Source organism: Cariama cristata, unplaced genomic scaffold (genome assembly GCF_000690535.1).
Source record: "Cariama cristata isolate BGI_N322 unplaced genomic scaffold, ASM69053v1 scaffold1443, whole genome shotgun sequence".
Classification (NCBI taxonomy): domain Eukaryota; kingdom Metazoa; phylum Chordata; class Aves; order Cariamiformes; family Cariamidae; genus Cariama; species Cariama cristata.
In genome coordinates, this window is record NW_009606430.1 from 28,170 (window position 1) to 52,989 (window position 24,820).

General features: G+C 43.0%; 1 protein-coding gene across 1 annotated transcript in view; it reads left to right on the forward strand.

Annotated features, from left to right (window-relative positions):
- The window catches only part of SCUBE2 (signal peptide, CUB domain, EGF-like 2), a 39,355-nt gene extending 26,225 nt beyond the window's left edge, over window positions 1-13,130 (forward strand). Inside the window, exons 16-21 of the mRNA XM_009696342.1 lie at window positions 5,733-5,900; window positions 8,339-8,500; window positions 9,566-9,763; window positions 10,360-10,512; window positions 11,594-11,673; window positions 12,468-13,130. Coding sequence (XP_009694644.1) covers window positions 5,733-5,900; window positions 8,339-8,500; window positions 9,566-9,763; window positions 10,360-10,512; window positions 11,594-11,673; window positions 12,468-12,620 — 914 coding nt within the window. The 3' untranslated portion in view covers window positions 12,621-13,130. The remainder of the gene's footprint in view (window positions 1-5,732; window positions 5,901-8,338; window positions 8,501-9,565; window positions 9,764-10,359; window positions 10,513-11,593; window positions 11,674-12,467) is intronic.
- The last annotated feature ends 11,690 nt before the right edge of the window (window positions 13,131-24,820 follow it).

The window sequence follows — 24,820 nt, forward strand, 5'->3', positions numbered from 1 at the left end:
CTAACCTGGCTACAAGTATTCATTCTATGGTATGAGCTAGACTTCAGACAGATTTAACAGCCAAAGACCAACTGTTTAAATACTAGCAATTCCTTATCAGAAACAGATTTACCAGAAACCTCCTCATTGAAAGAGAAGAAGTTGATATCTATTGGGACCCTTTTGCCCTCGGACACTTTCCACTGAGGGAGGAACAACAAGCAGTTTAGCTGCTTTTCCACTGCTTAAAACTGTGTCATACCTTGATCACATCCCATGGACTTGGAAGTACGCCTTGCCTGTTCCTTTTGGTATTTTTTCTGTGGGATACACGAATACTTTAAGAGATGGAAGGAGGCAATGAAAAGTACCATGCCCTGAAATTGCTGTGGGAAAGGACATGTGAGCATGCCCCTGCTGCGCTGTAGTCCTAAGTGGATTTGTCCAAAGAGCTGTCACTTCAGCGAACACCAGGCATGAGCGGCACTGGTGGAGGCACTGCTCTGATGTAAATGCTGAGCAGCTTTATCTTGTGTGGGAGGTGTCGATGCGTTTCATTGTTCAGCATTCAGCAGTTTTGTCCCCTTAGTTTAGAGGATGCAAATAAAATATGAACATTTCATACAAAATGATGAACCACATCTCAAAGTTTAGATGTGGTATGATACTGGTATTATGAAAGTATGAGAGAGAGATTTAAAGAGAGAAGCAAAGTGCTGCCTGCCTTTGCACTTGTTACAATTAATAGTTGTGTTACACAACAGAGAACTGTATGTTGCTTTTTTTCCCCACAATTTTATAAAAATCTGACAAGAAGAAATTAATTATTAAATGGGAGAAAGGGTGCTATATTTTTCTGCCAACCTGCTTGCTCTGACAATCATAGATTTAAGACAAATCCTTATTATGCGTAACCATTTGATGTGACCTAAATGTGTGAACCGCAGAAACACAATAACTTAAAGGATGCCGCTTCAGAATCAATTTGCATCAGTTGTTGGTGATTTTCCTTATAAAGTCAAGGCATCATTCTTAAGAAAATGGTGAATTGGTGGATCATGACCTCCTTTATGAGGTTCACCTTCTCAGCCCCTGAGATACTACAGCATTTGTCTGTAGGAGCAAATGCTCAAAGGCTAATGTGTTGAAAAGAGGGGAAGAGCCTTTAAATGTCTTTGTAACTGTTAATCCTGGTTCCCTGTGGGCCCCTCTCTTCCCGCCCCCCCTCCCTCCTTGTTTTTTGCATCAGAAAAGCTTTCACTTTTTTTTTTCTTTAAAACAGCTGCGTGAGACTCAAGACCAGGTTTTTAATGGGTATTGAAGACAAAAGACAGTGGCTGCAGAAATCAAGTCGTCTAGAGGCAATTGGTTCTTTTGTTCATTTGTAGAAAAACGATCAGGTTTCTGAAAAAAGAGCAAAGCCAGCCAGTGGAATTCTGATTTAATGTCATTATTTGCAAATCATCAGATCTTGTTTCGACTGGGTATTTCCCATGTGTCAAGTGGGACTGTGCAATCTCTAGTTTTGTGAAATGAAGCTCAGACTTTTTTGGTTTCATTTAAACAAATGACAGGAAAAGTCTGAACTCTTAAAGGTGTTTCTTGGTTTTTGTTTTTGTTTTTTTTTTTTGTTGTTGTGTTTTTGTTAGAGAGGATTCATTTGTGTCATCCTAATTTCATGCACAGTCCTATGGATTTCCATGGGATGATTTCTGTGTTGACATAATGTCCCTATAATTAATGTTGCTATAATTGAACCTAACACCAAGTCTGTTTGTTTTGCTAAATTGGGCCCTGGTGAGTGCTGTGAGCTGAACAGGCTTTCCTCATTACCCCTGCACTTTGCTCCAGAGGGGTTAGATGAGTGGCCTGTGCTTGGAACACTTCTAGGTGGAAGATGGGGAGGAACTGGGAGCAGTTCACAGGGAATGTGTTTGTGGATCAAATTGTCTGGACACTTTGAAAAAGCTTTTCACTTTGAAAAGCTTGGTTTGATGTAGTCAGGTGAAGAAACTGATACATTTAAGAGCTTGAGGCATTAAAGCTTGAGCATCACTTGGAGTAATTTTTAATATTTGCATTGAATAATGAGCATTCATTAGACTGTAAATAGCTAAATCTGTATCTGGATGTATTAACCTATTTTCTCATATGCACACAGGATCTATTAAGGCTTGAAGTGTTTGGTGCGTCTTGGAAGTCATAGTGGGGGAAAGATAGGGTTATGCATTTTTCTAGGCAGAGCAATATTTAAAACTTAATTTTCCCAGTCTCTGTATTTTACATACTTCATAAACAATCCAGAGTTTCTTGCTTTTTTTTTTGAAGTCTCATTGATTTCAAATTGAGCATGGGTGCTTAACACCCTTGAGAATAAGGCTTATTATTGCATGTAGTAACACCAGATATAAATACGTGTGGAGTACCCTCATGGGCCTATCCATCTGGACCTAGTCTCTCCAGTTCCAGGAGGCATACCACATATGCTGCTTCCTAAACCAGTGACCTCCATTGTAAAAGCACCTAGTGTTCCCCTCGCCTGCTCTGTCTTGGAAGGCCGCTCCACACACTGGGGCTCTGGTGGCGATGTGATTTCTGAGTGGAGAGTGGCCAGCTGGGCTGGTGGTGTCCTGTGAATTCAAACCCCACGGCCACACAGAACAAGCGCATTGCTCATCCAGCTGAGCTCCTTTGCCAGCTTGGTTTGTCTCTAGCAAGATGCTGTTGCCCAAACAGATACTCTTATTTTTGAGCGGTAGTTTGTACTGAAAGAGCTGAGTAGTCATTACATGACTTTCTGTCCATGTTGGATCAACCTGTCCTCTGCCCTCTTACTTGATCCTTTTCTCTCTCCAAGCTAGTTCACAACTGTAACCACCACACTGTACACAGCTTTTTTTTTTTTTTTCAGCTGGTTTTGCACACTGTATTACAGTGGTGATAGCTAATTGGACTTTTTTTTACAGTTGGTGCCACCTTTTAGGAAAATCAATATGAAATACTTGAATTGACTGGTTCAGATCAAACGGGAAAGTTTAGTTTTGGCCCAGGCTGATTTTATACAGTTCCTGCCTTTCCCTGTCTCAGCCCTGTGTGTGTTCTGTGGGTGCTGTCACAGGCAGAGCCCACCATCCTGCTGACCTGCCACGGCACATCCCTGGGATGTGGAAGACAGGAGGGAAATGGGGCCTGAAACAGTTGGAGTGTAGTTCCAGTGCAGCTTTATGGACCTCAGATTAACACTGAGCAAAGTCAAAACAAAATGTCAGCCTTCTTTCAGTACACAGAAACTGCCAAATTGCAGTCCTGACAGTTGATCAGCTCTACTACTTGTGTAAGCGTAGTCTTTCTATCACTTTGCACTTTATATAGTAGTCTAGCTGCTGACCGCCTAATTTGGCTTTGAACCCACAGACACAGAATGTTAGTGATCTGATAATTTTTTTTCTTGTTGCTAGTTAGCTGAAGTGTGGGAGTATACTATGATGGGGAATGAGAAAGTTGTGGTTTATGCCCTAATAAAACTTAACAGGATGAGGAAGGACAAATAACTTGTGACTCTTGCCCCAGTCCTCAGAATCCCAGAAGCCAAAAATTAGCTGGAACTGACGGTGTGTCTCAATGTGGAGGTAAGGCACAGAAACAGACCATCTGATGCTTCTGCCCCATCTTTCTCTTGTTCTCAGAATTCAGTCATGTAGTGCATCTAAGAATGCCCCATGTTGAGGATATCAGTGATGTCTGAGGAGATCTTTTTAAATTTACTTCCTCAATGCAAATTTTCAAAAATTTGACACTTTCCTAAATAATTCTGGAAGTTTTAGATTAACTCAGTTTTATTCCATAGGGAGCTCTACAATTTTAAAGCATGCGGTTTCAAGGCAAGTAAGGTGCAGTTGATAAAGTTGTCAAGAGAGTTCTGATGGGTAAGTTCTCAAATGGAACATTTCCACATAAGTGGTGGGTGTGGTTCCTGCCTGGGACAGGTTTCCTTTGAGCTCTGTTAGCCAGCCTACTGCTATGCTGGACTCTGAGCAAGTTCAGGAAACCTGAAGTACGATTTTAAGGTTGAATTTGTATGATTTTACATGTATCAATGTAAAGTACCATTCTGTTCAAACCAAACCAAACACACACACACCAATGCAAAAAACCCAAACCACCCCAAACTTGACATCATTAAAATGAAGGGAAAAAGACAGATTAAGAGGAGATGGCAGAGAGCAGATAGTCTCTAGTGAGCCCACTCAGGGCATTGATTTCTCATAGAGCCATAGAGTTTTTTGAGGGAAGGAGATTTGCACTCGTCTTTCCATTGCTTCTGGGTTTCTAAAGTCAGTAGCCACTTCTCAAAATCACTGTTACTAACCTTGATTGTCTTTCCTTGTCAGAGAATTGTAAATAGTGCTCTTTCCTTACCTTGTTAGGAGTGCTGCAGTGAAAGCCTGAATTCATTCATGTTTGTTGAGTTGCACAGAGTACAGAGATGAGCATTCTGTAGGAATGTTTGTAAAATGAAGAAAGACTTGAAAAGTGTGGGAGCAAGTGAATGTGTGTCCTTATGAGAGCAGAAGTGATATGTGGTAGAAGAAGTTGGAACCAAGAGCTAAGACTTCCTCACTAGCTTTCATTGATAAGCTACAGAGCATTGCTTAACCTGCTGTATTTTATTTTTAGGCTAAGGAGGAACACTACCTATTCCACTCAGTGTATCAGCCATAAACAAAACTCTTCATCATTGATCATGACCGGTAGTTAATGCCCTGCTTGTTGTTAGTCATATATCCTGAAATCAAGCCAAGGCCAATTTAACTTCCTAACAAAACAGCTATTCACTGAGTGATTTATTGGAGTTGTAAACTAAAACTAACAGTTTATTATCGTAACAGGCCTCTAAAAGGACAGAATTTTTCAGCCCAGCTGAACAACTGCAACAGTGTTTTGTGCCTTTCCAGAGCAGGGTAATTATTAAATACAGACACTGAAGCCAGTTCTTTTGTGAAAAGTTTGAAAACACAGTTTTTTCAAAGATACCCGTAAATATTACTGGACTTGTTAGGTAATATTGAGGTATGTGTTTAAGAAAAATCACTTGGATTGAGTTAGTGCTATCTAGCACCATACAGAACACAGCAATCCAGTGCACAGATAATCATTATCCAAGATCCAGTATCAGAGGAATGGCAAGACTATTTCTGCTTTAAAAGTCTTTGAGGCATGCATAATGTTTAGGTTAATGAATTTGCACAATTACTTGTTGCGCCTGAGGTTTTCACACAATTTGGTAACACCAATGGTTATGAAATATGAATATTCAATAATATTAAGATTAAAATACTTATAGAAATCTGGAAGTACATTTTTGGCATCTTAGGTTTAGTACTAAATCATTTCATTTGGGAGGAGTCCAAGAGTTTTTTAGCTAGAAAGAGGAGATAATCCCTACATCATTGCACTGTAGTACTGGACAGGCCTAGTGTCCAGGATAGCCTTGCAACAAAGTGTGAAATCCATTCCAGCTCACAGAAGAGCTCACTAGCACCAGAGGTTATCGGTGTCTGTTTGTTTTACAGGGTACGTTGCACATATTAAGTGCTATCTGTTGTGAGCATTCCGTTCTGAAACCCTGGCTTCCACTTCCCAAGTAAAGAGGAGAGCATTTTCACCGTGGGGTTTCAGGTCCTGTGCAGGCTCACTAACGTAACTTCACCTGTAACGTACAGATTGAAGCAAGTGTGTTCTTCCTCTTCTAGATCAGTGCTCACCAGGTGAATATTCTCCTGATGGCTTCAAACCCTGTCTGCCATGTCCCCTTGGAACATACCAGCCTGAAGCTGGGAGAGTATCCTGCTTTCCCTGCGGAGGAGGTCTAACAACAAGACATAGCAGTGCATCCTTGTTTCAGGACTGTGAGACCAAAGGTAAGGTCGAGATTTATTTAATGAACTGCATTGCTCCAAGGCAAAAGTAACTGCTACTGCTACAAGTGGGGTGTTCAAAGAAGGGTCATTCTCCTTTCAAGGACCCGGAGGGCTCATAGTTGGCTGGCCTGGCTGCAAGGAAACTCAGTAAAGCCTCAATTGTTTTTATAACTGATTTGTATACCAGACTTGAGAAGGGATTGGGAGATATGTGGAAGTTGGTCAGTGAAGTCGTTGATCCTGTGAAGAGTCATACAAAGGAACAGCAGGGAGTAAAAAAAGTCTCAAGAAAAAAAAAAATCAAGACCAGTATACTTTATTGACATTTGGGGTTTGAGCACAGCAGCAACATGAAAGTGTGTAGGAGGGAATTGCAGTCTTGGAGCATAAGTAAGAAAATAGTTTCTTCATGTTCATAATGAAAAACTGGCTTGAATGCCTTGGGATATACCTAAAAAGCTAGCATTCAGCTTAATCCTGCAGTACCTCAGACAGCCCTGTAAATTTGATCACAGTGGAGCTGACATGCAATCAGATCCCAGGGTTTTCCTCACAGGATTGAGAATCAGGTAGGGATCATATCTTTAAAAATGAAGGAATTTTGTTAGCATCTTAGTTATGTAAAATGTAAAAAGCTGAAAGACAGCTATGAAGTTGTCTTTGAAAATGCTGATAAAAATATGTGTCCATGGAGAGAGATGAAATGGTAATCAGTATAATGGTTTGCTCAATGTCTTAAAGCATGGGGAAAAGAACATCACTTATATCAAGATCACCTGAAGAAAAAATGTTAATAGAGAATCTACTGCTTTAGAGTAGAAACAAGGGATAGAAATAAGTCCTGATGCAAACATTTGGTAGTGGTTTGGATTAAGAGATCTCTCTAGTGTCAGTTAAGATATGTTTACTATTGAGAATTGCAACACAATAGAAGAATTTTGCAGTACGGTTGAAGAATTAATATTACTGGTAATAATGTGATAGCTAATACATTTCTTCAGTGAAGAATCACTGAATCCACAAATACTGTTGTTTCATACTTAATTTTGCAAAGTTAAAGCACTAAAAAAACACGTTAAAAACCTTGGATCAAGATAAGAGGAACTGATTTCAGTTTTATTTAACATAAACAAAACCAGGTCTATAAGTGAGATTCATTTTTCAAATTAGAGTGTAGGTTAAAGGAATTTTTTGTATTAACTGGAATGAAGAGCTTGGATTTGCATGTGGAAGAGGCCACATGAGACATGGAATCACAGATGCAAGAACTCTTTGGAACTTATATCTGAAGCATTTGGACTGGGGGGGTGGAGCATGTAGAGGAGGACTCCAGGCTGAGCTAGCTTACACAGGTCAACAAGACGAGAGTTACTTGGGAGTAAGCAGAGCTTAAAAGGAGTAGAAAAAAGGGACTGTGCAGCACAGAAAACTACATTTGAAAGGCGAGGCAGTAAATTATTTTGATATTGAGCTGGGAGAGGTGAACTTGCCAAGTGAGGTAAAACGAATAGGAAAATATTTTACTTACTTTTCAGTCCCACAAAGAAAAAGGGCAAGGAAAAAGAAGCAAGGTGGTGATGGAGTTAAGAGCAAAGCTAATATATGACTGATGCTGCATGCAAACAAGGAGCTAGAAGAAAAGTTGCAAGTCTGCTAGAAAGGATTTTCCCCCTATGTCTGTTTATCCTATGTCTAAAACTTCCATAAAATCTGTTATGTTTGTGAAGGAGTTTGTATGTCAGAATGAGGTCTCGCTTTGGTGATGCAGGAGGTACTCTCAGGAAGCACTATGAGGGCTATAGCTTGTGCGTCTAGCTAACATGACGTGATGAAATAAAGTAGCAGCAGATCTGGTGGAGGTGGCTGTACCCTGAGTCATGGCCTGTTTTTGCAAGACAGTGCGTGATCATGAGAGAAGGTGGCAATATACCGGTTTAGTCACTAATATTGATGCAGTGTGCCACTTGTAGAGGGCCAAAGTCTTTCACCTCTGCTTGTGGTGAGCTGATCACAGGGGTATACTAGGATGCAGCAGCAGTGCACATGCTGCTTGGCATAAGCTGGCAAGAAAGAAAGGTTTAGTTAGTATTTCCACATACAGTTCATTTTCCAAGTCAAATGTCAGTGGCTAGACCATTTGGTAACACGCTGTTCTACTTGGTGTCCTGCTTACAAAACCATAGTGGTTATACTCAGCCTCCCTCTGCTTCCACACAGAACTGCTCTATGGTGTTGTGTTTGGGCCTTTTGAACTTGCACAGAATGACCTGATAAACTAAAATCTGTTAAATTACCTCTGCTTTATTACCCTCATAGTTTATGAATATGGCATTTCAGTTATTGAAGCTATACTAGGTCCTATAAAAATGCATAAAATCACATTCTAATGTGCTACTGCCACTTTTTAAACTATGCCTCTATAATTAACTACTCTCCAGTTCAGTGTTCACCTGGCCATTTTTATAATACCACAACTCATCGGTGTATTCGCTGCACAGTTGGGACATACCAGCCTGAGTTTGGACAAAATTACTGCATTTCATGCCCTGGAAACACCACCACAGATTTTGATGGGTCAACAAATATAACACAGTGCAAAAGTAAGTATAGGAAGAACGTTTTGATGATCTCTTACAAGTAAAAGACTGGGCCATTAATAATCATAGTGGCCCTAAGGGCAAAATCTAGCTTTGCTCCAGGGAGCTTGGAGAGAAGGCAGTGCTGTTGCTCCTCTTTTGCTGCCTGCATCTCATCCCACGTGGCTTACCGAGGTCCATGAGAGACCATTTCTGCAGATTGGTTCCATCATTCTTCTTAAGGTAAGTGATGATTATGTCTTGCCAGTTGGTGCTGGGTCCCTCTGGGCCTTGCTATTAAATCTTTTCTCCCATGATATAGCAGACAGATTTTGTGTTCTCGGCACCCTGATTCCTTTCCCTTCTATTGAAAGGAATGGAAGTTGCCTTACAAAACTTAATAGCTCTAGTAACCATTTCTTCTTAATAACAACCTTTGAAAGAGGCAATTGCAAAGAGAAGCACTGTTCTAGATTATGGTGGCTGTAGTGTGGGAAGCTGAGGGTAAATTAAAGAGGGAGAAGAGAGGGCAGAGGCACGACTCCTCAGAAGAACCTCTGGAGACACTTATATACACACAGATGTACATACACATACATACATAGAAAGATGTTTCTGAGAACTGCATGTCTCACTTGAAGAATCCATTCCCAGGGCATGTTATGCCTGCACATCACTGTTACGACGTGGTAGTGCCCAGACCCTTGTGGCCATGCAGAGTTGGGAAGCACAGGCAAAGCCTGAGCAGAGCACCTCAGACTCCAGTTAGACTTCAGGTGATACTTCTATAAAAAATGATCTGTCTGGTACAAGCAAGAGGAGCATCCTTGCTTTACCATTTCTATGTCCTCTTACAACTACATTGCCATGTTGCTGTGGCTTGGTCGATAGCACCTGCTGTGTTAACAGGGACTAGCATGGATTTTTATGTCTCAATATTGATTAAAACACAAAGGCAGAAGCAGGCAGCAGTGTGAAGTGAAGCTGGCAAAGAGAACTATACTTGCATCAGATGCAAACAGAAAAGTTTGTGTGTCTGTCGCCCATGTGCTGTACGTACACCGAACGCATAGTGTATTGCTTTTTCAGATAGGCAGTGTGGAGGTGAACTGGGAGACTACACTGGATATATTGAATCACCAAACTATCCTGGGGATTATCCTGCCAACACTGAGTGCACTTGGAATATTAACCCACTGCCAAAGCGCCGTATTCTGATTGTGGTTCCAGAAATATTTCTACCAATAGAAGATGAGTGCGGAGACTACCTGGTGATGCGAAAGAGCTGTAAGTCTGAAATATCTGCTGAGGCATAGGGTATCTATCTCAGCGTGCAACACAGGTTTCTCACATGCATTGCTGTTTACATAAACTGAATGTAGCCTGACTGGCCTCTACTTAATAGTAAAAATTCCTTTAAATGACAAATTGAGAATCCTATTTAATAATGCTGCTCCATAGGTTCAGGTGAAACAAGTGTGCAAGGCTATCATGTGTCAGTGAACTGTAAGAGAAATATTGTTAAGAAGGGGTAGATGGTTCAAGCTAACTAGTCATGAGTTATGCTAAGCAATTCTAGCCTGGCTTAGGAAAGAGGAGATGCTAGTCCCCACAGGTGCCTGATGTGTGAGTAAACAGCTTCAGTTTCTAGTATAGGCGCATCCTTCAAACAGTAGACTGTTTTTTTTAGGAAAAGGGAAACTATTTTGTGACCAAGAAGTCACTTAGTGATGGCCTGCCATCCACTGATGGCCTGCCACATTTTGAGTAGTTTTCCTTAACACCAGCAAGCTTTTCCGTCATGGTAGTTTAACCTAATTTCTATTTGTTCATTAGTATGAAGCGTTGTCAGATAACTGCCTATTGTGTGTTTTCTTTGAAAGCTTCTTCCAACTCAGTGACCACATACGAAACCTGTCAAACCTACGAACGCCCTATAGCTTTCACTTCTAGGTCTAAGAAGCTGTGGATCCAGTTCAAGTCAAATGAAGGGAACAGTGCCAAAGGATTCCAAGTTCCTTACGTAACGTATGATGGTAAGCGGATGTGAGCAGCTGAGCCTATGTGGACTAGCACAGCTGCAGCACTGCAGAACTCCTTGTGGGCTCCTTGACCCTGCTAAGCAGCAGGGTAACCCAGTGCTCTCAGCAGCGTCACTATGAGACTACTTCCAGTAGCTGTTTTCCTTTAAAGCTGGTTTAAGGAATTCTATATTGCACTGCAGTCTTAAGTGGCACCGTATTTCCAGTCTTCTACAGACCTAAACAAAGAGCTGGGATTCTGGGCTCCAACCTGCAAAATGCAGAGCTCAGAGCCAGAATCTGGGTTTTATGCATTTTTGTGCCTTCCTAGTTCTAGATTGCTTCAGGTGGCAGCGGAGTGCCCCCAGTTAGGAACTGGGCAGAGCCCAAGCGCCTCTGATTTATTGTGCTGCTGCTATCATCTGTGATCTAGTACCAGATAGCAAAGTATCTATATTGAAAAGAAGCTTGAGAGAGTTTCACCCTATCTTTGTCACAGTCACCAGGAGTGAAACTGGAGCCTAGGCTTTGCACTTTAGCATAAGTGATGTGAAAATGATATGGTGTGTTTCTGTTCACACTGGATTAGTTGTGAAGGAGTTGTCCTCGCTGTGGTCTGCAGAGTTTTATCAACAGTGGATAATTAATTCTCCTTTTTAAACATTTCAAGTGTTGATTGACCAGGGGGTTTGGATTTTAAGAAAGCTACCTTTTGCCTTTTACCTTCCCCCCCCCCCTCTTTCTGTAGAAAGAAGTCAATAACAGGTTGAGGGTATTTACAGATAAGTTTCTGCAGTGCACTTGATCTGAAGCTGGCTACTTGGTTACAATATGCACTACAGACCTAGGTGCATTATGATTTCTTTTGCTTTTGACAGATTGATGCTGAGCAGCTCAGCAGAGTACACTGTTTTCATAGTAAATAGTATTTGTAGTTTCTTTACAGAAGAGCATTTGGAATATTTTCTGACTGCTAATATGAAGGCCAAGTACCACTGGTTCTTTTGGGGATAGGGCTTACCTGTAAAACCAAGGGAGGTATTGGCTATTTAAGTGAAGTGAATCTGCAAATTACTCTCTTGTGTATTCCCCATAGAGGATTACCAGGAACTAATAGAAGACATTGTTCGGGATGGTAGACTTTATGCATCTGAAAATCATCAAGAAATACTTAAGGTATATTCCTTCCACTAAACATGTTGGTTTTGGTTGAAAATGACACTATTTTGTGCCAGTGAGGTTGCCTTGTGCTCTGCATCAGATCTGTTCCTTGGTGCACCAGATGTGTGCTACTTCAGGGAAGCAGGGTCAATCAGCACATCCTGATTGTGCAGAGTGATCGATATGAAACCCTTTGCCCAGGGGGATTAAAGGTGGATCAGACCTGCTAGGAAAATCTCTGGTGAAGATAGCCCCTTGAGCCTCACGTAGACTGTGCTGGAAAGAATTGGTGGAGCAAACTGAGGGACATGGGATTTAATCTCTTGGACAAGCACTTGATGCTGCTACTTGTAGCCTGTAGATTTGCAAGGGCTTTTCCTCCCTGCTTGGAAAAAATGTCTTAGTGGATTTCACTTCTCTGACCTTGGTTAGGGGACAGTTGCATGGGCAAGTTGAGTGGATGTCATCCCAAGTAAACCTTTCTCTTGCTGGATATCAGATCCAGTGATTGTTTGTTTTGTGTTTTATTTTTTTTGTTTGTTTTTGTTTTGTTTTTTTCTGTTTACTGTTCTTGGAAGTATGAGGAGGGGAGAAATCCTGATGCCGCTAATGATGAATGTGAAACTCCAGGGACTTCCCTGGGGCCTGAATGTCAGCCTTGCTCCACTAGTTTCTGAGCCCCTGAAACATTAGTACTTGGAAAGTAAAATGCCCATAATCTTTTATGAGTTACTTGGTCATTAAGCTTTGGTAATACTGACCCTAACTCCTCTGTGTAATTACTGTAAAATCTGCTTTCCTTTTTCTAGGATAAGAAACTGATAAAAGCATTGTTTGATGTGTTGGCGCATCCACAGAACTACTTCAAGTACACAGCCCAAGAGTCAAGAGAGATGTTCCCGAGATCCTTCATTCGGCTGCTGCGCTCTAAAGTTTCCAGATTTTTGAGGCCTTACAAATAGTTGGCACTGTACTTAAAAAAACCTAACTAGCCCTGGGCATGCACAGAGAGGTTGTGGTAGGTGGGGCTGCTTTCTGTGTTTTACATGCCAGCAGAGAAACTCCAGGGAATCTTGCCAGCTCAGTTCTTGGCAGAGTTTGGCTTTCTCAGCTAACATAAATATTTTGGTGAACAGAATTTTGATTCCTTTCCAGATAATACCTTTTGGGTACCAAGGATACTTCATGGGTCTCTGAATTAGAGACTGCCCATAATTTCTGTAACTGAATGGTGCCAAGCAGAAGTTTGTAGAGCTCTGCCCTGTTGTTTCATCAGTAACTCTAAAAGCTCCTGAGGACAGACAGGCTAAGTAGTGTGGTTTGGGGTGATCTCTGGGCTGCCATTAATGGATGTTACCTCAACAAAGCTGGGTTCATGTTTGGTCTCACTGATAGCGAGAACAAGATTGATGTGTCTCTCAACTTTTGCCATGCAGGAAATTCAGAGCCAAGATTGAAATAGTTTTAGTCCAAACCAGTGAGTCTAAGAATTGCACAAGGTGTAACTTTTTCTCTGAACTGTATGTTGTATGAGGCATATGGAGGAATAAGCAAAGGGTTGAATATTAGCTTGAATGCTCTGGGTCTGGATCATGCTGTGTTCATGCTAATGACCTATTGGTTTAAATGGAGTGATACCAGAATAAAACCAGAGCACCACAGTAATGGAAAACAGACCCTGACCTGCTGGACACTTCCATTTTGGGCCGGCTGCAAGTGTTACAACAGAGCAGATTCTCTGCTAAATCCCAGTGCTCTCCCTGTGCATAGGCCTGGGACAGCATGAGGCATTGGCTCTCCCAGGTAGTATAAAATTCTGCCCTCTGAGCATCTGCAGTTGAACACACGAGCCCCATTTTAAATGCAGGCTTTGTATACATTATGCTCTTGTACATCACTGTTTAAACCTGTATGAGGGTCATATAAGAACCTTAATCCTTATATTCCCTATCTTCTCTAAGCACCTTGCGATGACCTTGTTGAGCAGAGAAGGGCTGCTTTCCCTGGTTTGCTGGAGAGAAGTAGATATACAAAGATATTCCTCAACCAGACTGTGGCCGCAAAAGTCGTGTATGGCAGAATGCTGTTCAGGATTCCCAAACTCTGTGTCCTTTTCCTCAGGTTGTGTTTCTTATGTGAGAGAAGGCTATTCTGAAAGGGCCTGTAGGGAGAACTATGTTGATCAAAGTGTTGTCTCGGTGCTTTTCTGTCCACACTTAACGTTACATTGCTGTCCTCTGGCCATGAAAGCATTTCCTCAGTGTAACCTACCTTCTGGGCCTTCTGTCCTGAAGGCAGGTGGCCGCAGTCCTGCTCCTTTGGAGATGGACTTACAACTTCTGTCTTTTGGTCACTGGCAGTGCCGAGTGCTGCAGTGGGTGCCAAACTTCCTCTGTGTGCCCCCTTAGGAGAGGTACTGAAATTTCGCAGCGTAGCCAGGACAAATGCTCCCTTTCCTAGGGTGTGGAGTCAGATCTCTCTGGGTTTCATTGCATTGGTACGTGGTATTTAACTGTTGTATGTGAATAATACCACGTTCACAGTGTGACAGATGAAACCCTCATCAAGAGCCAGGGTGTGAATCTCTTCCCTAAGCCGTTAGGAGCACACGAATACTGCCAAATGCAATGCCATGGCAGCCCTGTTCTGTGGCACGTGAGGCAGTGCAGCCTGTCATGTGGTAAGGACACGTCTTGGTTGTGGTGTGGCGGGAAGGGGCAGTGGCCTCAGGCCACAGCTGGGGAGCAGCGCCTCTCGGGATGGGGTGATGTGACGCTGTGTTCCTCTTGCTACTGCCCTGAAAGAATTGCCATGGTCTGGGCGGAGGAGGGAAATGGCTTGTGTTGCTGCCAAGAGGGAGATCTGTGTCGTTGCTGCTGCACTGGGGCTCCTGCTCCACCTCAAGAGCTGCTTCTGGGTTTCTGTGGCAGGGTGGTGAGCACCCATTTCAGGACCGGGGCTGCCAGGCCTCCAGCAAAGGGGAGCAAACAGGCTTGGGCAGGAGGAGGGAGGCGGGGGTGAATTAGCAGAACAGAGGGGAAGGAACCCAGGTCCTTGTCCATTCCTGGCTGGTGTTGCTTCGTCCTGAACAGGGTCCCTGCTGCCTTCGTGGGGAAGGGAGGACAGGGGTTATCTGGAAGAAGGTACGAGGCAGTGTGATCGGTCTGGCTAAGATATGCCAAAACAAGAGGAAGGGTGATCAGAAAGGCTTGCTACGTCTGTGGTGAATTGTACTGTTGTGAGATCCCAGGAAGGTATTTCAAAATAGTTTCCCTCTGGCTGCACAGCCCCTACCTCTCTACTGTTCATGGCTTCCCGTGCCAGGTGCAGCGTGTCAGTGAGGCGCAGTGACCCACCAACCATCTCCGTGTGGCAATGGAGCACTTTGAAATGGGTGAGATGCTGCAGTTCTGAGTGCATGGGTGAGTTAGATGCTTGCTGGTGGTACACTGGGAGGAGAGGACCGTGGTGTGCCAGCTTCTGGGCCAAACCCAACAGAGTGGCTGCTGTGGTCTGGGTGTTCTTTGCCAAGGGAAGCAAGCCAGTTCTTGCTGTATTCCCTCCCAAGAAGGCTACAGATGTGAACACGTCTGTTTTGTGTTGCCGAGTGACACACAAATCAGTGTGATTTGATTTCAACAAAGGTTCAAGAAAACAAAAGTTGTGAAACATCCAAGTGTTTTTAATTGGTGAAATTGGGCTTTCTTGCTCTATGCATGAGTTACTGACTTGAGCTCTGGGTTTGTCGCGCTGCACCTCATCTTGTAGGCACGCTGTTCTAGCTCTGCACAGCTGCTCCGGGACCAGTATCTCGCCTTCGGTCTGTACGGTGGATCTCAGCTTTGCTTCTCTGTTGCCTCCGTGTGCACAGGCCATTTTCATTGTTGTCTGTGGAAGGAGAGGAGTGTGTAAGTGTGGTGTAAGGTCTGAGGCTGAGGAGAAAAACCTGCCCTTTCTTGAAGAAGAATCCTTTTTTGCTCCACAGCCCTGTTCATGTTCTACATAAAAAAATTAAATGACTCAGAAGCACTTCTGTTACCCTTGATCTAACATTATGAATCAAAATTTCCCCTTTTACTGTAGATCCTGTGTGTGCAGTAAAAAGTGAAGAGGGAATTTTTGCCATCTTAAATGTTAGGAGAAGTGATAACTGTTGCAGAATGTTGTAACACTTGGCATTGTATCTTCATAGCAATGGTAGTGACTCTGTAGAAATTTTAATTTCTACTTTCTGTGTGATTGTAGACTGATGTTACTTTTTGGCAACAAACAATTCAAAAAATGTTTAACCTTATAAAACAGAATTTAACTTTTGAAATAATAATTAGCGTTAACTGGATGACTTACTGTCATGTACATGAGTTAAGCATAAGGATCTTTTTCATGATTGTAAATTAATGTAAAATGTTTCAGACTGTTACTCTTAATAAGAGAAATAAACGAGTGAACTTTTAGTTGCATGAAAACCTTGGGTAATATTTTTAGTTGTCTTTGCTGTGCTAAAGAATAGTTTTGTGACAAAATTAATGGTTGTGTAGCAAGTTGTTGCACATCAGATAGACTTTATCTTGGGAACATCGCTTACCGTAGCATTCCGTTTTATGTAATATATTATTAGCCTGCATCTATACCCAGAAATATACAATTCTTCATATATTTAGTGGTGCACATGTTTCTGGCTAGTATAATATCAGAACTATCCTGGTATTAATTCTAATAATTATGCTAAAAATGTCTCCTATATGTTGAGCTGGAGTCAATTGGCCTGTTGTAACCAGCTATATGAAGACAGAATAAACTGTTTAAGTAACTCCAAAGTATTTTGTTATTTTGTGGATTAATCTGATTTTTTTAAGAAATACCCCCCCCCCAAACCCCCTTGTTTAAACTTAAAAATAATTTAAAAAAACCCAAACCAAAACAACGACGTGAAAACCTATGTTAAGACACAAGTTCCCAGAATATTTTTAAGATTACACCACAGTTTCATCAGAGCTTTTCATTAAATCCACTGACTTAATTTCTTAGAATTAAAAAATAGAATTAGGTCATAGGAAATTATAAATGAATTGATCAATAATAATTTTTAATACTGTTTTTCTGTATTTGTTTCTGTGATATTATGTTGAGATTATTAATTGTAGTCAATCTATCAACGTTTTATAAAAATAATCTCAATATCTTGTCCTTAATTTATTCAGTTGTTTGTTTGACCCTTCGCTTCTTTTGATCACAGTGACAAGGACTGATCTGTAGCTGAATGTAGCCATCCAGGTTCATTTGGTGCAATTTTGGAAGATACAGCTGTCTAATTTAGCTGTTAGCTGTAGAAAGCTGACATTGGTTTATATGGAAAAGACAGCAAAGTAAATGACATACAGGAACACAGAGGTCATGGAAAAGTATGATGACTACAGGCTAATCACAGCAGAAAACTGTGTTATTCAAGTATTCTTCCTGATACAGTGAATGTTGCCACCTGCTAGACTATAGTGATGGATGCAGGAGTACTTGGGTACCCTCCAGTATGGGGAATGTCACTATGAACTATCTTGTGAACTCCCAGAACAGTGGGAGCTGAAATTCTGACTGGGACTTTTGGGTGTTTACAGAACAGAAATAAGTAATCATGGAATATAGAGAGCAAGACTTGAAGATTATTTAAATCCAAGGAATCAGAAGAGGTCTGATGTAGGTAAGCAGGAAGGAATGGTATTACGATAATCCTTGGGAACAGAATGCAAGGATAGTGGTCCGCAAATATTTCTGAATTAAGTGAACTTAAATGCAAATGTTTTTTCTATCATGCATATAGATTGCATCCTGTAAATGCAATAGATGCTGAATGTAAAACCTGTCACAACTAAAACGTACATATACTTTCTATCTTCCTTTTAACGCTGCGCCATTCAAACTGTGTTTGTGCAAGGCTGCTGCTGGAGGAGACAAACAAGTGCTTCTTAAAGAACTTGAGCCAAATTCTGAGCTTATACAAGTAGATTTGTTTCTAGGCAAAACCAACCTGTCCTACGACGTATCTTGCTACTGCCCATTTCGTTTGAACAATTCTTTTTCTCATAGGCAGATTTTCACACTCTGTTGTGGAGCTCTGCTTTCCACAATGTGTATTTTGCTGTCACTGCAGAGCACCCATGAGCAGTGATACAAATATAGCACCTGTGGGGCAAACAGGAGGAGTTAGAGTATTCAAGGGACAGGTTCCTCTCAGAAGGTGAGTTCATCTAGTTTCTCTCCAAGTCGCTGCAAATTATGTATGACTTTCTGCATGTTGCTCTTTTAAACTACCTTATTAAACCACTTTAAGTGTTGAAAATAAGAAAAAAGAAGAAAAAAAAAGCTCTCTGTTTATGTTAGTGTAGCTGTTGCTCTGATTAAAGAAATTTTGAGGAGTAATAAAGTTTTTCAAAGTCCATGAAGTAAAGCCTGTTTAGTACACAATGAAAAAAATAGATCAGAAAAGATGACCTTGAAATTTTTTTCCTTATTGAACTTGTCTATAAATACAGAATTCATTAAGGAAACTCTCAACTGGCTAGCTGCTAAACTTGATCTAATGCAACTGAAGCCTGCTTTTTTCACTGGGAAGTTTATTCAATGGGCAATGTAGACTTACAAACCTGGATATTAATCATGTGCCATGAAATTTCCCATCTGTGACAATTCTGGGTATCAGGAAATAAGGGGTTCATATCTTTAAGGAGAGAAAACGGTGCATTGGAAGCTTGAAATATTCTGAAGGGGTCACTTGAGGTGCAATTTGTTGTTTAGTAGTTCTTACTTCAAGTGTTTCATGTTATACCAAGAACACTACAAACATCCATGAAACACTTATGTACAGAGCAAGTTGATGCTTGACTAGGTTTAGAGAAAGCTTCATCTTCTGTGCCTGAATCTAATATAGCAGTGGTAGCCTGAATGTGTGTTGTGTGCATTCTTTCCCACTTGCTGTGCTAGAAGAAATGGAACAAAACACTTAAGCATGGATGGGAGCCTTGATGCGAGTTGGATGGAGAATCTCTATCTGGAAATAAGTTCAGGAGATGGAGAAGTGTAGAGGTATGTTAAATACACACATACAGGTATGTGTGTCTGTATATATATATTATATACGTATTTGACAGTAAGATAGCCATGTGTACAACGGCTGTCATGAAAGGAGAATGCAGGATATAAACTTGGGAGGAGTGGGGTGCTGGACAGGGTGAGTGCAGCGGGCTGTACGTGTGGGTGCTTGGTGGGGCGCAGCGCTTGCTGGAGGCACTGCCTCTGGTCCCTTCTGTGCCTGCCCAGACCTCCCCTCGCCCTTTTCAGGGGCAACCACCTGTAGTGCAATGACAAGGGGCTTTGCTTCCTGCAGCCCTCCTGGGCCGCCGATGCCCTGCCCTGGCAGCGGGCTGCTGCCTTGGAGTGACCCAGTGGGCTCTGCCTGAGTGTGGGCAGGGCTGGCTGGCCTGGAAGGGCTCCCCAGGGGCCCTGTGCTTGGCGCCGGGTCTGTGCAGCGGCGGTGGGCATAGGCAAATGTGTGCCTGGGCAAAGGTGAGAAAAGGAAGTCTCTGAAGGTGGGAGCCTTAGAGGCGTGTAAAAGGGTGGGCAGGGAGCAGGCAGCGTAGGGCTAGTGCAACATGGGGCACTCGGCAGCCTGTGTTCATCTACATGCCCTGAAAACAGCAGGAAGGAGTTGGGGTTAAGCAAAAGAGCAAATGAGGCTTCAAACACACCTCACACTTGCATTTGGAGGTGCCAAAAGTCCTTTAGTTGTGCACAGTTGCTGTCAGTGTGGTGCAGCAGGGAGCCACAGAGTTGGTTCTGGATTTAGAGCCAGAGGTTAGGAGTTGCTTGTTGCTGTGTTAGCATTAGCATCTGCCTCACACCGTTTTTGTGACCAGGTTCTGTACCTACACATGTCCTGTCACAAGTTGGAAGACCTGTTGCAAAATGTCAGCTCAGCTGGCTTCTGGAGGTGCTGCCTGGAGAAAAACCCAGGCATGGATAGCAGCTTAGGGTAAGAGAGGGGGTCATGATTTTTCTGGGGTTTAATGTGGAAATTAAGCAAGCACTCCAGAAAACTAGGAATTCAGCATCTCTGTGTCCAGCAGACAAGCCTGTCTGTGACAAAACCCTGCTCATGAATTTGGGTGGCCTCCAGTTTGCTGTTACTGATGTAGTGCTGGCGTGAGGGGCTGTGTGGAAAAGCTGAGAGGTACCAGTTATTAAGAACAGGACTGGCAGAAAAGTGCTCAGGGGGCCTGTCTGGCTTACATACCATAACTATTGCGCCCCAGCTCCTGTAGGTGCTAATTCTCTCAGCAAACTTACAAAAATAAAACCCTGAAAAGGCTCATCCATGCTGAGAACAGCAACTTCATTCAGTGGACGAAGGAAGCTTAGCTCTAGGAACTGAACGCCCAACACTGCAGGCATTGCTGTCCTCCTCGGCTAATCCAAAAGCCCCTCAGCCAGTGCCTGTGGCGCGAGATGGACGCAGCAGTGCTGAAACAAGCACATTACAAATGCTTCTCCCAGCTCTGCACAGGACACGCGTCCAACTTGGCCATTTGCTCTTCGTGTGGATAACAAAGGCCCATAGCTCTCTGTCCTAGCAGGATGCGTTTCCACTTGCAGTAACGGAGAAGTAAAATCTGATGCAGAAGATGGTCTGGCTTAGGGACGCTGTGGGCACATGCTCTGGCACACCTTCATATAAGATGCTAGAGCTTCATCCCTCCCTCGGACACTTCTCAGGGTCCGTTCTTGCCTGGCATGTTGGGGAGGGGCTCTAAATAAGATGATTTTTGGGCACTTGAGGAGCTGTGATAATGAGGCATAGGTTGTGGTGGCCTACGTGAAGGTGCTGTACCTGGTGGTGTTGGCAGACGGCAGGTCCCCATGTTCCCTGCCCTGTTTGTGCTGTCCATGGCACAGGGCTCCGGGCTGTGCCAAGGCAGCTGGGTACCACCCGCAGAGCTCCCCCCGAGAGGGCAGCATGTGGCCCTAAGAAAGGGAAAAAAGCTGTTAAGCCCCATGCTGACAAACAACCGTAGGTTTTGGGTTAGGTCTTCTGTGGCAGGAGGCCTAAAACAGTCTGCTGAAACCTGGGGGCTTTGTTAACACAACAGCTCATGGTGTGCTTCTGTCTTCCTGCACAGATGTGTGAAGGTACCAAAGAAAACACATCTTGCTGTCTTGGGCTAGCTTCAGCAGCTTTGGTGGGATCTGAAGGAGTATTTTCCAGTCCACTGGCAACTCTCTGCAGGACACGCGCCCCAAGGAGTGAAATGTTCTCTGGGCGGCTGTAACAGGAGCTCCAGGCAGCTTTTCTGAGGGCATTGGCACCAAAATACACAATTCAGATTTTCTTTGTTTAGCAGCTCTTGGTCCCAGCCACTGCCTCTGAACAATCTTTTTGAAGAAGAGGGAGTGATTTTGTAAAAGACCTTATATTTTGCATTATTCTGTTTTCACAGTACAGAAATATGGGGCCTAGAAAGACTCATGCTGCTGGGCCAGATATTGCTACCTCTTCAGGTTGCAGTGGGAGAAGACCCTCTTCTGAACTGAATTCTGACCATCAGTCAAGGCCATTCCCCCTTCTTTTCCAAATTACTAGCAAGGAAATGTGCAGGTTGCAAGTTGTTGATTGCCAGGCAAAATAAACCTCAAAGGAAGCTGGAGGAAATGGGCTGTGAATACGTAACTTCTGTTGCTGTTTTGTACTTCTGAGAACAGTGGGTGATTCTGGTACTCTATCGGACCCCATCCCTCTTGTGATTCGGTTCTTACAGATACCAATAATGAACTCAGAACATTTGTTTTTGGAAATAAAATTGTGTGTATAATCAGCTACTGATTTCCTTGCTCATTTCAGGGGAGGTTGCTCAGCTCGATCACAGCTTGACTCCCATCGGTGGCTGGACAGATGATCTTGTGGTAAATTATACCCAAGGTAGGGCAGAAACACCTCAAAGCAGAGGTAATCAATAGCACCGTGTGTCTCATCATTCATACCCGCAGTGCACATGCTCCCGCTCTCCTGGGGCAACTGGCTTCCTTTTCAGACACAGCGTGAGCTAAAGTGTCTTTCAGTTGACTAGACTTGAAGGTGGAGATATTTAACCAAACCACAACATGGCAAACACAACCTCTGTGTTAGGAGAGGTACATTGAAGTACTGTTGACGATTAACAAATACTAGCACTGAGTGTCCGGTAACATGTCTCACTAAATCTTGCCCGTTATGAGGGGCTGCAGTTTTGCATGTGCCATGTGGAGGGGGATAGAATGGTAGCTCACTTAAACTTGCAGCACTTGAGAGTGGTGGAGTCTTGGCTCCATAAAATAAACATAAGAGCTCCACAGAGGTGAGAGATCCTGTGTTTGACTAACACTGTGGTGACCTCCTCTCTAATGTTGATGTAAATCGTATTTTTATCTTAAATGGATACTGTAAAATATCTGAGGCTCAGATTTTGATTTATCTTAAAGTTCCAAAATAAAGATATTTAGATACATTCGATGAACTTGGGATTTGAATGCTTTAAGTTCCAAAAATTTATTATTTTTTTTTTTAACTTAAAGCATTCACATCCCGAGTTCATTGAATACTGGTCTGTTGGGAAACCAGAGCAATTCCAGACTTGATAAAGAACCTATACAAAACAACCTGCCTTCTCTTCCTCTCCTCTAAGAAGGGCTGCAAAGCTGTCTTAGACCTGAGCTCCATAAGAAGGTGGAAATATTTGTCAAATGAAATCCCTCTATGAATACTCCTTTAACTGGTAGAGGCAGAAGAGGTTCACAGTCAGTCTTTTAAAAAGTATAGTAAGAATGTTGTTCCTTGTTGAATCCCACATTGGCACAAGCTGAAGTCAGCACCTGTTCTCAGGGCTTTTGCAGAAAAGCTGGGAAATTCCAATTCTATTCGACTCACTTACTTACTTCATCACTGGAGACACTCTGTCATTTTTGTCACCATCACCTGGTAAACTGGATAGGCCATACAGCAACCTTTCAAAAGGTAATACTGTTTCAGAGCTTACCTGTACTACTTCTGTTCCAGAAACAAAGTGATAATTTTTTTTTTGCTTGGTTTTAAATTATGTTCTGAGATTTGTGTTCTCTGGGAGGTACACTTCACAGAGCTTGCCTTGAGGCATTCCCCCTCCCTCTCCCCAAGTGCTACTCTTCAGCAATCATACCACTCAGAAGCATCTGGAATGAGAAGTGCCTTTGCAGCAGATTTATACTCGGGCAGAGGGAAGTTCTCTAGCTAGAAGGCGAGCAAAAGCAGAGAGCTTTTACAAGGTTTGCATAATTCCTTTCAGGACTACGAGTTCCCCCCTGTGGCAGGGAGCTCTCAAATACTTGTGCTTCACTGTGCCTGGACACCAGTGCCAGCCCTAGACTTGTCACCCAAGGACAAGAGATTTAAAAGATCCCTTCTGCTGTATAAGCTGCCATACTTTTTTTTTTTGTTGTTAATCTTGTTGCTGCTTAGACCTTCTTTGTTTACTCTCATCCCCAGTTCGAGTTTCAGCAATGGCATCAGTCCTGTCATTGCGTGGTGAGGGCAGAGCACCGAGTCTGCGGTCTCACACGCTTCCATAGCGCAATGTCATTTATCCTGGAGCCAGTGTGCACTTCACACTGATGAAGACATGGGGTTATGGGGAAGATAACCCTGGGCATAACCTCCTTGGCTAACAGGAAGCAAGGTGCTTTTTAGATCCCAGTGGAAAATGAATGTGATGTGGTCTTCTCCTGACCCATTGCAGGCACCTGCCTGTGGTGCCAGTTGTTTCTGAGAATAATTTATTACTTTGAAAAGGAAGTACAAGGGAGAAAATTACAACTTATTGTTCCATGTTTGCAGCAATTGATGGGTAAATATTTAAAACTTCTTGCTGCCAAGTTAAGATCAGATTAGTAAACTACTTCCATGACGTTAGCTGGGCATGGATGTCATTCTGGGCATCATGTATCCCCACTGCATCTCCACTAATGTTCAAGGCGTTGACTCAAACAAAAATTTGGCCAGCTGCCTTATGATTAATTAGCCCACACAGATCACCCAAGTTTCCCAGGGTAATGTATACTTTAAGCACTGAAAAGGCTTCGCTTCAGTACCATTGCTCTAACAAATATCCCACGCAATTTTGTGTGCACGCCGATATTTTGTGTACTAAGGAGTGACTTTTCACCGTGCTGGGAAGGAGGAGTTTTGCCCAGAGAGCCGTCTGCTTGTAATCCACATTCAGCAAAGCATTTAAGCAGGTTCTTAAGTGTGTTGGTGGATAGAAATGGATTGTTGTATTGGAGTGTTTAGACCAAGAATGGACTCCTTTGTGTCCACAAAACGCTGCAAGATTGCTGGCTGCTAGCTAAGTGGGGCTTTATAACGGGTGCTGTGCAGAGCCTTTGTCCCTTAGGCTGAAGAAAGTGAGAAAATTGCTGATGGGGCAAGGAAAATAAGTGGGGGGTGAAACAGTGGCATATCTCTGTTGGAAGAAATTTGGTGCTGTTCTTGCTCTTGCAATGGCTGTTCATTGGCGTCTTAGATACTCTGCTTTTTAGGTGTGATTAGTCCAATGGCTAATGACAATGAAAGCATCTCGCAACTCCCTTGATGTGGGGAGTCCATAACCCCTTTGTTAGGGACGGCTGGGAACTATTTCAAGAAGTCAACAGGGGTAAAGTCAGCAAGATTACGCAGCATCCTTGTGGAGATGTTGCTGTTCAGCCCAGCATACCCCTTAGGTACCATCTGAAGCTCTGGTTCTTACAGTTTGTTGTCAAGCTCTGCTTTGTCCCAGTGCTCTGAGCTGGGTCTGTGAAGAGACTGAATCTAGTTGTTGCACAGCATCTTCTGTTGACTCTAGGATGCGCCAGGGCATCCCAACCACATTGCTTGATCGTAAATGTGATCTTTTTCATTGCAGAACTTGGCTGCGAGCCTTTGTCTCCTGGGTCTCCCTGTCCTCTCTTACCCCTCAGAGCCAGCACCGTGCCTTTCGGGGAGCAAGAACAGGCTCCCGGTTATTTCTTAGCAGTTTCTGCTGGACTGACATGGGACCGAACGCAAAGAAGAGCAGCGCCGTCTTCCTCCAACTTTTCAGAGCTCAGAAATGTTGAGCAGCAGCGGCAT